At 39.7% G+C, this 12,723-nt stretch overlaps 1 protein-coding gene across 3 annotated transcripts; it reads right to left on the bottom strand.

Moving 5' to 3' along the window:
* LOC107623046 lies at positions 5,910–12,722 on the bottom strand. 3 transcript variants are annotated; one of them, XM_016325181.2, is made up of 4 exons: positions 11,195–12,722; positions 8,273–9,015; positions 8,072–8,159; positions 5,910–7,979 (listed from the first exon to the last, which is right to left on the bottom strand). In XM_016325181.2, exons 3-4 carry the CDS (start codon positions 8,108–8,110, stop codon positions 7,080–7,082), a joined length of 939 nt encoding a protein of 312 aa, XP_016180667.1. In that variant the 5' UTR covers positions 8,111–8,159; positions 8,273–9,015; positions 11,195–12,722; the 3' UTR covers positions 5,910–7,079. The 3 variants fall into 3 exon arrangements, 2 of the variants coding, with proteins under 2 accessions (XP_016180667.1, XP_020970832.1); XM_021115173.1 differs by lacking the exon at positions 11,195–12,722 and adding an exon at positions 9,537–10,099; XR_002356894.1 differs by lacking the exons at positions 5,910–7,979; positions 8,072–8,159; positions 8,273–9,015 and adding an exon at positions 10,140–10,471.

Raw genomic sequence — 12,723 nt, 5'->3', positions numbered from 1 at the left:
GACAAAAATAACATTATGGGCAAAAATACTAATTTTGTAATTAATAAGTCTCTACCGTGATAAAAACATTGAAATTAATGGAATATTCTGTTAAATTATACAAAATTTTAAGTCAAATATTAGGCATATTTGTTCTGTTTAACAGAATATTATGTTAATTCTAGTATTTTTGTCACGACAGGAACTTAATTATAAAATCTGATATGGTATAATGACTCAATCGAAAAGAAAAAATAGTATATGAACTTAATTGAAAATTTAAACTATAAGGATTGACAAAATAATTAAACCAAAAAATATAGAGTTTAATTTTTGATGCTCAGACAATGTAAAATGTTTTACACATTCGTGTAACTACATCCATTTTTTTGAATAACCATTCACGCGATCAATAAAAATAGTAATTATTTTTTATGATGTGGTATTTATAATTAAATGCACATGTAAAATTTTTTACATATCAGTTAAATTCTAAAATATATCCATGATTTAAAGTCATTTTTTATATTTAAATATAAAAATTATTTGTTACATTATACACAAATTAACGTAAGCAAATATGTAAATATTTTTTATTTGAATTTAAATAAAATACTAATAATACTTTTATAATGTAAAATTTAGAAAAAAAAACATGAAATCTTAAATTCAAATTTCACCATGGTCAGAGTCTTGTTCTAATTGTTATATATTACGTTATTTTTGTTCTAATTGTTATATATTACGTTATTTTTAGAGATTATACAAAAACTAAATGAAGCAAAATATATATGTTTAAATGAAAATGTTTAATAACTAAAGAAAATCAGCCAAAAACAGTCATAATTTGCCTTAAATAAGATAAGTTCTGACTGTTTTTTTTTGTCTCTCTAACATTACCCGTTATTACTAATATTGTAAAAGTTTCAAGACCCGTTAAAAAAAAGATTACGTGATACGTAGCTTTGGCTCGCATAATTTATTTAGCTATGGCTGGACTCATAAAAAAGTCTTAAAAATCTTTCTACAAGTGTCAATTTTATCAGAGGAAAATTGGATAAGGGAACTAGCAGTTGAAAACCACTTATAAACCACTCAAATTGCACATCCACAACATGTTTTCCACCTCAATCTTGACCGTTAATATTTTTTATATTAAATCTGAGTGATTAAATAAGTTGGAACGAAAAAGTTTCAGATTCGTACGATGAAATAGGTGATAAGCTTCCTATAATTTAACAAGGATCACTTAAATAAATATGCCTATTTTATCTTTTACTAAAGATATTTTCATGTTACGTTTTAATTGGTTTCTGTATAATTTATTCGGTATTTTTCGTCACATATTATTAAATTCTTAAAAAAATTTTCTTTTCAAAACAATAAAAAAAATATTTAATTTGGACTAAAACCAAAAAAGTAATAGATTAACAATTTCTTTTTCTGAAATTAGTAAAAAATTAATATTATTAAAAGATAAAATTAAAATTCATTTTAAAATTAAAAATAAAGTTTATTTAAAAATAAAATTAAAAATCATGCTTTTTTATTTTTTTTTAAATTTATCTACGAATAATTTTATAAGTGTTTTATGATGAATAAAAATATTAAACTCGTACTAAAATTTATTCTAGTAAAAGTTATTTTTATTCTCCTAAACATTAAAGAAACTATTAAAAGGAATTATGTTACCTCTATTAGAGGAGAATGATAAACTTCCATACTTTCATTATGTTATAGCAATAATTTGACCCGGTTATTTTTGAATGTGCATAATAATAATAATAATAATAATAATAATAATAATAATAAAACAAGTATGTCACATTAAAAAAGGAAGCACGTCATCAAATAATTTATCATCCGAATTATGTATGAATCAAATCGATAATAGGAGGACAAATACTAAAAAAATCGATAACAAGATTAGGGACTTACAAAACCTTTCTTAAGTTCACAGAAAAAACGTTTATATTTGTATGACATATAAAACAATTACCATATTATTATTATTACATTATATATATGGGAAAAAAAATCCAACTGATTTAAAGTAATTTTTTTTTTAATATTTGATTAAATTGGAGTTTCCTTTAGTTAAAAATATAATTATAATTTTTTAATTATTATAGTTAGGGGTGTTCACAGATCGGATATGGCTAAAATTTCGATTCAATCCGCACTAAACTCATTAGATATCGGCACTTTTTATGTTTAGATCAGATATCAAATATATCCATAAAATAAAAAATATTAAAAAATTTTATTTCTATAAAAAAGTCAATAATTTTTTTTTTGTTTACTTTTTAAAACATATTTATTTCTATTCGATTAGAGTGTGGATAAGATTCGATCCAATCTGATCATTCTACAGATCAGATCATATCCACAAATTACAGATACGGATAAATATTGTGGATTTATAGATATAATCTGATCTATGAACACCCGTAGCTACGACTATAGATTCATTGATGCAAAAGTATACTTTTTTTTTTAATTATAAACCATTATTAGATCTTAATTATCATTAAAATAACTTAATTATCAACAAAGAGATAATATTTATTGGTCTCTAAAATTATGCTCATGTTTCAATCTAATTTCAAAGGGAATCACTTAGATAAAGACGTTTAAAACATCTTTTTTTAAAGTTATTTTTTAATAATTAAAATTTAACAATCAATTAAACCGTATTATTTTCAATAAAATTAGGCCACATAAATTAATTTGACCAAAAAAATGGTGAATCAAATCTTGAATTTGTCTAAATTGATTAGAATATAGTGACCAAAAACTATGATATATCATCCACCCAAAAGTATTTTACAAATGCAATGAATTAAAAAAGAAAAAAAAAACATACACACTCAATCCAGCCATGACCAATATAACAGGCTTATCGCCAATGGATCCAAAGCGGAATCTCCTTCCTTCATTATTATTTATTAGCCATTAATAAAAAAAAGAAAATAAAGCTAAATTGAAAATATAATTGACAAATATTAACTAGGGCAAAAAATCCTAATAAGCTAAGGCCAGTTTGAAATTACATAAATAAGCCAAAATCAAAATCGTTTTAGAACGAGTCAAGGTATATTCTAATGTAATTCGAACCAGCCTGGTTCGAACTACATTCTTTAATAAATCGAACTGCATTGGTTCGAATTAGGATGGGAAAAGGTTGAACGTAATTCGAACCAAGGAGGCTCGAACTTAAATTGCTCATAATTCGAACAAGACTAGTTCGAATTATACGTACGAAAGCTTACCATATAAATCAAACCAACCTGGTTCAAATTACCCTTCTCGTGGCTCCAATAGTAATTCGAACCAACCTGATTCGAAATACTCATGATTCGGCTATATAAGGAGTTCGAATCAGCCTCATTCGAACCATTCTTCCTTTCCCCGACCCCACCAAATCCCAGAGAAAACGACCCAGATTCTCTCCGACGAAGACCTTAACGGAATACTCTGTTGATGGGGGACGATCCGGCACGGTTATATCGCTTGGACGGAGTCGCTCATATAGCCGGAGTCATCCACGACGATGTTAGTGCAGAAATAATTTCGTGCTAGCGGTTTATGTGAGTTAGTGGTTTTGCATGCGGTTTTAGTGGCTGTTTATGTTAGGGGAAAATCGTAGTGGTATAGTTGAGAGGTTTTGCATGCGGGTAAGATGTTGGTTTAGTTAGTGGTTTATGTTAGTTTTTTAATGCTACTTGTTTTACGTTAGTGGTATGTGTTGGTTGTTTTATGTTGGTGGTTTGTGTTATTTGTTAGCTGTTTTATGTTAATGGTTTTAGTTAAACTGTTTTAAGTTAGTGGTTTAGTTGTGTGGTGTATGGTAGTTGTTTTGCATGTGGTTCTCGTTCATCGATTTTTATGCGGTTTTATTTAGTATGATGTTTTGTTGATGATTTATCGTGTTGGTTATGTTTGTCATTGGTTATGAAGCTGGTTCTAACAATGCGGTGCATGTCATGCGCAGCCTCAGCGATGCATCAGGAGCATGCGGCGGCAGCAGGGCATGCGACTCGATGACAGATACGTTCCGTACTTGCAGATGGCCGGACTATACCATCTTGCAAGGCTGAACGATAGATGGTTCCGGTTAGATGAGGCCCTTGTCAATGCCTTCGTCGAGCGATGGCGTCCGGAGACGCACACGTTTCATATGCCGTTCGGAGAGTGCACGATCACACTTCAGGACGTGGCATACCAGTTGGGTTTGCCAGTGGACGGGCGTTACGTGAGCGGCTGCCTATCGGAGTTCCAGATATACATACAGGGTGGCCGTCCAGCCTGGATGTGGTTCCAGGAGTTGCTTGGAGTGACTCCTCCTCCCAACCAGGTTCAGAAGTACGCAGTGAACTGCAGCTGGTTCCAGGAGACCTTTGGGGAGTGCCCCGAGGGAGCCGATGACGAGACTGTGCGGCGATATGCCCGTGCGTACATCATGATGTTGTTGGGTACGCAGCTGTTTACCGACAAGTCCGTCAACCGCATTCACATCAGATGGCTTCCCTACGTAGCTTGGCTGGAGGAGATGGGTACCTAAAACTGGGGTTCTACAGCAGTGGCATGGTTGTACCGGTGCATGTGCCGAGTGGCGAACAGAAATGTGGTCAAGTTAGCGGGCCCACTTCAGCTACTACAGTCTTAGATCTTCTGACGATTTTCTCGATTTAGGCCTACAGGGTATGAGACGTTCAGCTGGCTATTGGCCTCGAGGTACTCTACTAAGCCTTCTCTATTTCAATTTAATATACATAACTTCATGTTCATTAATAATGTATTACAAATCTCTCACACATTTAAGTAGCCATAAGGCACATGTATGATGCAGGTGGTCAAGTTAAAACCCTTCCGTAGCGAGAAGGGCCCTAGGGTGCAGATGTGGAGGCTGAGGATAGACCGGTTACAGGACAGGGAGGTGAGTACACAACTTAATTAGAGTCTTTATTTAACCACACTTTATGAGTTGGGTCCATGAGTTGCCCTGACAATGGAGAGTTCTTGTTCAGTTTATCTGGATGCCGTACAGCAGCCCCGACGAACTTCAGGTTGTGCATCCAGAGGCTTTGGAGCCTCGACATATGGCATTGTGGCGGTCTGTGACGTCGCTGATCTACTTTGCCGTCATAGAGTGGCATCAGATAGATAGGGTTCTTCCGCAGTTCGGAGGGGTGCAGCCCCGTCCGCATCCCGCCCTGAACATCGACTTTCTGATGTCGAAGGACGACAGAGGCAGCGATCGATGGTTCCCGTACCATTTGCAGAAATGGCATCTCCATTGAGACTCCGGTGCGGAGACCGTGCTGAGGTTCAATGTTGTTGCCGCCCCTGGACCGTCGCATGAGTTCCTGGAGTGGTGGAGTCAGCATGGTAAGAGGTTCTTTTTTCCGGAGATGCACTTGGGGGATCCGAGAGCCGTTCCTATTCCAGTTGAGGCGTCACAGCGGGGTGCTGGGCGAGTTCCTGACATGGATCGTCCTGAGGACGTGCCGGACAGGCGGCGGGTTGAGAGGAGAGCTCGTGTGGGGATACGACGGAGCCAGCGTGAGTGGAGGTGGCTTGATCAGGCTATGGACGATGTTGACGATGCTGGTCCCGCTGGAGGAGGACGACGAGGCCAGGGAGGGAGATGGAGAGCGCGTGGTGCGGCGGACCACCCTGGTCGTGACCCTGACGATGATCAGCATGGACCCGTGGGTGGGGATGGTGCAGCGGCTGTTGCAGTTGCTGGTGTTAGTACCCATGATGGGGGACATGGAGGTGAGTGGTATGGGTGACGGGCTGACCATGGTGACGCTGGACTTGGGTCGGGGCCTCTTGGAGATTACTTCGTTGGTGTACCCGCCCATGACCAAACTCAGCAGGAGGGTACCCCATGGGTTATTCCGGGATCACAGTGGTCAGACTTCCTTGCCTCAGATACGCTTGATGCGGACTTCGGGGGTCAACAGTTTCTAGAGGAGATTACCGCCATCATGCAGGAGGACGTGCCGCCCCGGAGGCGTGGTCAGACCTCCGGCACGCAGGCACCTTTAGATGTTGATCTGAACGAGCCTCCTACGGCCTCTGTTGGTGACCATTTTGGTTTGGGAGGTACCCCACCATCCGCCTACACTGCTGTATCTCAGTCTGTTGCCGGACCGTCTGCGGCACCCGTCCATTTTACACCACCTGCCCAGCCTTCTCCGGATGAGGAGTCGGATGAGATCGAGGATGAAGAACCGCTTATCCGCAGAGGTCAGAGGCCACGGGTACCCCGTCGTTGCTTTATGGGCTCGCATCTGTTTAGATGATTCACGTTTCATGTATTTTGTTCCTTAGGGTTCATTCATGTATGATAGCCATGTGTACTTTTGTTGTTATTTTAGAGCTGTTTTCCTTTGTTGTTTGTTCATCGTATTGTACTTTGAAAACGGGTGTTTACTGGATTTATCAGTGACTATTTATAATCATCGCATCGTATTACAGTTTAATATGTACATTTATTTATTAAATTTTGCATTTAGGGTAAATCCAGTAAACACCCTAAATAGTTTAAACTGTAATACGATGCGATGATTATAAATAGTCACTGATAAATCCAGTAAACACCCATTTTCAAAGTACAATACGATGAACAAACAACAAAGGAAAACAGCTCTAAAATAACAAAAGTACACATGACTATCATACATGAAACATGAATCATCTAAACAGATACGAGCCCGTAAAGCAACGACGGGGTACCCGTGGCCTCTGACCTCTGCGGATAAGCGGCTCCTCATCCTCGATCTCATCTGACTCCTCATCCGGGGAAGGCTGGGTAGGTGGTGTAAAATGAACGGGTGCCGCAGACGGCCGGCAACAAACTCTGATGCAGCAGTGTAGACGGATGGTGGGGTACCTCCCAAACCAAAATGGTCACCAACAGAAGCCATAGGAGGCTCGTTTAGATCAACATCTAAAGGTGCCTGCGTGCCGGAGGTCTGACCACGCTTCCGGGGCGGCACGTCCTCCTGCATAATGGCGGTAATCTCCTCTAGAAACTGTTGACCCCCGAAGTCCGCATCAAGCGTATCTGAGGCAAGAAAGTCTGACCACTATGATCCCGGAATAACCCATGGGGTACCCTCCTTCTGAGTCTGGTCATGGGCGGGTACACCAACGAAGTAATCTCCAAGAGGCCCCGACCCAAGTCCAGCGTCACCACGGTCAGCCCCGTCACCCACACCTGACCCATACCACTCACCTCCATGTCCTCCATCATGGGTACTAACACCAGCAACTGCAACAGCCGCTGCACCATCCTCGCCCACGGGCTCATGCTGATCGTCGTCAGGGTCACGACCAGGGTGGTCCGCCGCACCACGCGCTTTCCGTTTCCCTCCCTGGCCTCGTCGTCCGCCTCCAGCGGGACCGGCATCGTCAACATCGTCCATAGCCTGATCAAGCCACCTCCACTCACACTGGCTCCGTCGTGTCCCCACACGAGCTCTCCTCTCAACCCACCGCCTGTCCGGCACGTCCTCAGGACGATCCATGTCAGGAACCCGCCCAGCACCCCGCTGTGACGCCTCAACTGGAATAGGAACGGCTTTCGGATCCTCCAAGTGCATCTCCGGAGACAAGAACCTCTTTCCATGCTGACTCCACCACTCCAGGAACTCATGCGACGATCCAGGGTCGGCAACAATATCGAACCTCAGCACGGTCTCCGCACGGGAGTCCCAATGGAGATGCCATTTTTGCAAATGGTACGGGAACCATCGATCGCCGCCTTTGCCATCCTTCGACATTAGAAAGTCGATGTTTAGGGCGGGATGCGGACAGGGCTGCACCCCTCCGAACTGCGGAAGAACCCTATCTATCTGATGCCACTCTATAACGGCAAAGTAGATCAGCGACGTCACAGACCGCCACAACGCCATATGCCGAGGCTCCAAAGCCTCTGGATGCACAACCTGAAGTACGTCGGGGCTGTTGTACGGCATCCAGATAAACTACACAGAGAACTCTCAATTGTCAGGGCAACTCATGGACCCAACTCATAAAGTGTGGTTAAATAAAGACTATAATTAAGTTGCGTACTCACTTCCCTGTCCTGTAACCGATCTATCCTCAGCCTCCACATCTACACCCTAGGACCCTTCTCGCTACCGAAAGTGTTGTAACCTGACCACCTGCATCATATATGTGTCTTATGGCTACTTAAATGTGAGAGATTTGTAATACATTATTAATGAACATGGAGTTATGTATATTAAATTGAAATAGAGAAGGCTTAGTAGAGTACCTCGAGGCCAATGGCCAGCTGAACGTCTCATACCATGTAGGCCTAAACCGAGGAAATCGTCAGAAGATCCAAGACTGAAGTAGCTGAAGTGGGCCCGCTAACTTGACCACATTTCTGTTCGCCACTCGACACATGCACCGGTACAACCATGCCACTGCTGCAGAACCCCAGTTGTAGGTACCCATCTCCTCCAGCCTAGCTACGTAGGGAAGCCATCTGATGTGAATGCGGTTGACGGACTTGTCGGTAAACAGCTGCGTACCCAACAACATCATGATGTACGCACGGGCATATCACCGCACAGTCTCGTCATCGGCTCCCTCGGGGCACTCCCCAAAGGTCTCCTGGAACCAGCTGCAGTTCACTGCGTACTTCTGAACCTGGTTGGGAGGAGGAGTCACTCCAAGCAACTCCTGGAACCACACCCAGGCTGGACGGCCACCCTGGATGTATATCTGGAACTCCGATAGGCAGCCGCTCACGTAACGCCCGTCCACTGGCAAACCCAACTGGTATGCCACGTCCTGAAGTGTGATCGTGCACTCTCCGAACGGCATATGAAACGTGTGCGTCTCCGGACGCCATCGCTCGACGAAGGCACTGACAAGGGTCTCATCTAACCGGAACCATCTATCGTTCAGCCTTGCAAGATGGTATAGTCCGACCATCTGCAAGTACGGAACGTATTTGTCATCGAGTCGCATGCCCTGCTGCTGCCGCATGCTCTTGATGCATCGCTGAGGCTGCGCATGACATGCACCGCATTGTTAGAACCAGCTTCATAACCAATGACAAACATAACCAACACGATAAATCATCAACAAAACATCATACTAAATAAAACCGCATAAAAATCCATGAACGAGAACCAGATGCAAAACAACTACCATACACCACACAACTAAACCACTAACTTAAAACAGTTTAACTAAAACCATTAACATAAAACAGCTAACAAAAAACAAATAACACAAACCACTAATATAAAACAACCAACATAAATCACCAACTAAACTACCAAGATAAAACAACCAACACCTACCACTAACGTAAAACAAGTAGCATTAAAAAACTAACATAAACCACTAACATAAACCACTAACATAAACCACCAACTAAACCAACATCTAACCCGCATGCAAAACCTCTCAACTAAACCACTAGCAATACCACTACGATTTTCCCTTAACATAAACAGCCACTAAAACCGCATGCAAAACCACTAACTCATAAACCGCTAGCACGATGTTATTTCTGCACTAACCTCGTCGTGGATGACTCCGGCTATATGAGTGACTCCGTCCAAGCGATATAACCGTGCCGGATCGTCCCCCATCAGCAGAGTATTCTGTTAAGGTCTTCGTCGGAGAGAATCTGGGTCGTTTTCTCTGGAATTTGGTGGGTCGGGAAAAGGAAGAATGGTTCGAATGAGGCTGATTCGAACTCCTTACATAGCCGAAAACCAGGTTGATTCGATTTATATGGTAAGCTTTCGTAGGTATAATTCGAACTAGCCTTGTTCGAATTATGAGCAATTTGAGTTCGAACCTCCTTGGTTCGAATTACGTTCAACCTTTTCCCATCCTAATTCGAACCAATGCAGTTCGATTTATTAAAGAATGTAGTTCGAACCAGGCTGGTTCGAATTACATTAAAATATAGCTTAGCTCATTGCTGAAACGATTTTGATTTTGGCTTATTTACGTAATTTCAAACTGGCCTTGGCTTATTAGGATTTTTTGCCCTATTAACTATTAATACAAGAGACCTAATTAAGGAGACTTATATATATTTATGAAGTTTATATTTTCTTTTATTCTTATTTATATTTTCCTGCAAAGTCAATAATATTTTCACTCGGAGTGTAGGCTGGATTTTGAAGAAGAGGATTGAGTTCAAAAGAATTTGGGATGACCAAACCTATATAAGGCCCTTCTTCGTTGATTCTTGTGATTTCTTCTTGCAATTGAGAAGTCAAAGCACAACTAACTAATGCATTTTGGGCATTGAATAACATAAATAATGCCCTAGGGATGTCAATGGAGCAGGACGGGGGCAGGGGATGCCTCCTTGCTCCCCGTCCCCGCCCCCAGAATTAATTTCCGTCCCCGTCCTGTTCCCCGTCATGGGAGAATAATTGTCCCCATTCCCGTTCTCCGCGTTTTCCGCATTTTCCGCGGGCCCCCATTCCGCATCTCCCTATGTTTAACATTCATATGAAAATTATAATAAAAAATATCAAAAAAATAAAAAACCGGAATTCAACCGATTTAATTAAAACACAATAATTGAAGATACCCAAATGCCTGTTCCAAACAAAACACAATAATTTATATCAGATGCAAGGAAATGCATTGATGCGACAAAGATATCCCATATAAACCTATAAGAATTATAGGAAAATTTCCTTAAAGCAGGAACAAATAGCTCTTTAGAATGATATCTTACAACTCCTAGCAGAAAACACAAATTTAAACAAAATATATGGACTAAACTTTCAATATGAGAAATAAATCATTATAAAATGCAGCAGAAACCATATCATTAAGTTGACTGCAGTAGAACCTTGTATGCAAAAAGCAAAGGTGTAATAATGGTGCTTATTATCGACATAAATAGCACCAACTAAGATGAATCAAATGTGACCACAACTTTCAAAGCAACTGAAACTTAAACCAACAATTGTAATTCTGAAGCTGCTTGGATCGTGCTAGTAATGATGGCAGGAAAGAGAAGTACTGAAATTGCCAATTTAATTATTTTGATTTATTATAACCAAATCATGAAAATATTCAGAAATGCATGTGAGAACGGGAAATCAAAGCATACCATAGAAGTTACAAAATTGAGAGGGCCACAGAAGAGAAAGGGGACACAGCAAAAATTATTAACAAAACTACACAATATTATCACCGTGCTTACCGGCGGTGAGGAGGAAGGGGAGTGACGGCAACGACAGAGGAGACGGCGACACAAGCGAACAGAGAGAGAGAGAGAGAGAGAGCTCGAACAGAGGAGACTATGACAGAGCTTCCACACACGACACCTATACCCAGCGGAGAAGAGTTGCGATGACAACGAGCAGGGCTGCGGGGGATGCTGTGGCTGCGGGCTACGGGAAAGAAATGTTTGTTTCGTTTCTTTCTTTATTCCTTCCTTCCCATTCCCTTGATCACACTAATTGTCCAGTCAATTCTTCAACCTAGTAAGTAATAACACTGCCAAATCAAAATGCTACACAAAGAAAAAAGGACACAAAGTGACAAAAAAAAGGTGGTGTGGAGCTAATAAAATTAGAACAGCTAAAAGGACAGCATGATTAGTAATCCTTCCCAGAAGCCTTGCATTGCAGTGCCATAACATATCATATAATCTAATCTGAGTTAACTCCACCAACCAAAAATTCAATTGAAGCGCCTAGCATGATCATCAATGTGCATATAGACAAATTAGTTGTTCCACACCAGAGAAAAAGAAAACCAGGTGTAAATCCCATTTTTCCATTTCAAAACCCCCATATATTTAGGGCTGTAGATGGTTATGGTTAAACCAAAAACCAAACCTGTTTTTGGAATATTTAGTTTAGGTTAATTAACTAAACCAGTTTTACATAACAAAACCGGTTATTAACTGGTTAGGAAATTTAAAAACCAATTTTTAACCGGTTATAAAAATAAAAACTGGTTTTAAAAAAATAACCGATTTTTATATAAAAAAACCGGTTTTAGAATAAAAACCAGTTTTTACACTGAAAAACTGGTTTTTACACAAAATCAATTTTTTACATAGAAAAACCAATTATTTTTACATCGAATAAATCAATTAATGCTTTCTTAATGAGACTTTAGCCATGTCACATCAAATTAGCCATACATGTATAGTAATGAGATTCAGATACTGTAATTTAAGATTTCAACCATCTAATAAAGAAAACAAATAAAGTCATCAACTCAACCAAAAATAATGAAGAGTTTTGTTTCATCAAATTCCATTTTATGGAAGTTTATTGAGGTTCATGCATGCGGATCAGTTCACTTCATTTTTGGGATCTTATTATTAAGGTTAGGTATTCCAAATTAAAGAACAAAATGTCCACAAAGACATTCTTGATAACTTAACCAACCATATAACTTCAAAATATATAATAAAACATGTATATATTCATACTTTACATCATATGTAGACCTTCGAAAATAATTTAGTATAACAAAAGGATTGTAAAGTCCAGTACCAATACCACATTGACACGTTTACCACATATCTGTTCATTCATATAACTTCTTTGGAAACAAGATTCCTCCCTTGAAATGAAAGAAATATATATTTGTTAACTAGAGAATTGAATGCAGTGCATCAAATCACAGAAACCTTATCAGTTTGCAGTGCTTAATTCTGAAATGAAATTAAACTTTCCTCCAAATCCAGTTCCAAACGTATGATATAATTCAATT

The sequence above is a fragment of the Arachis ipaensis genome, chromosome B02 (genome assembly GCF_000816755.2).
Source record: "Arachis ipaensis cultivar K30076 chromosome B02, Araip1.1, whole genome shotgun sequence".
In the NCBI taxonomy this organism is placed as follows: Eukaryota; Viridiplantae; Streptophyta; class Magnoliopsida; order Fabales; family Fabaceae; genus Arachis; species Arachis ipaensis.
This window is presented reverse-complemented; position numbering and strand designations above follow the sequence as displayed.

Bases quoted from the DNA above. Each gene is read 5' to 3' on its own strand.
- LOC107623046 (XM_016325181.2), bottom strand. From the start codon at position 8,110: ATGTGGAGGCTGAGGATAGATCGGTTACAGGACAGGGAA. The intron at 7,980-8,071 runs GTGAGTACGCAA...TTCTCTGTGTAG, and splicing joins ATCGGTTACAGGACAGGGAA to TTTATCTGGATGCCGTACAA.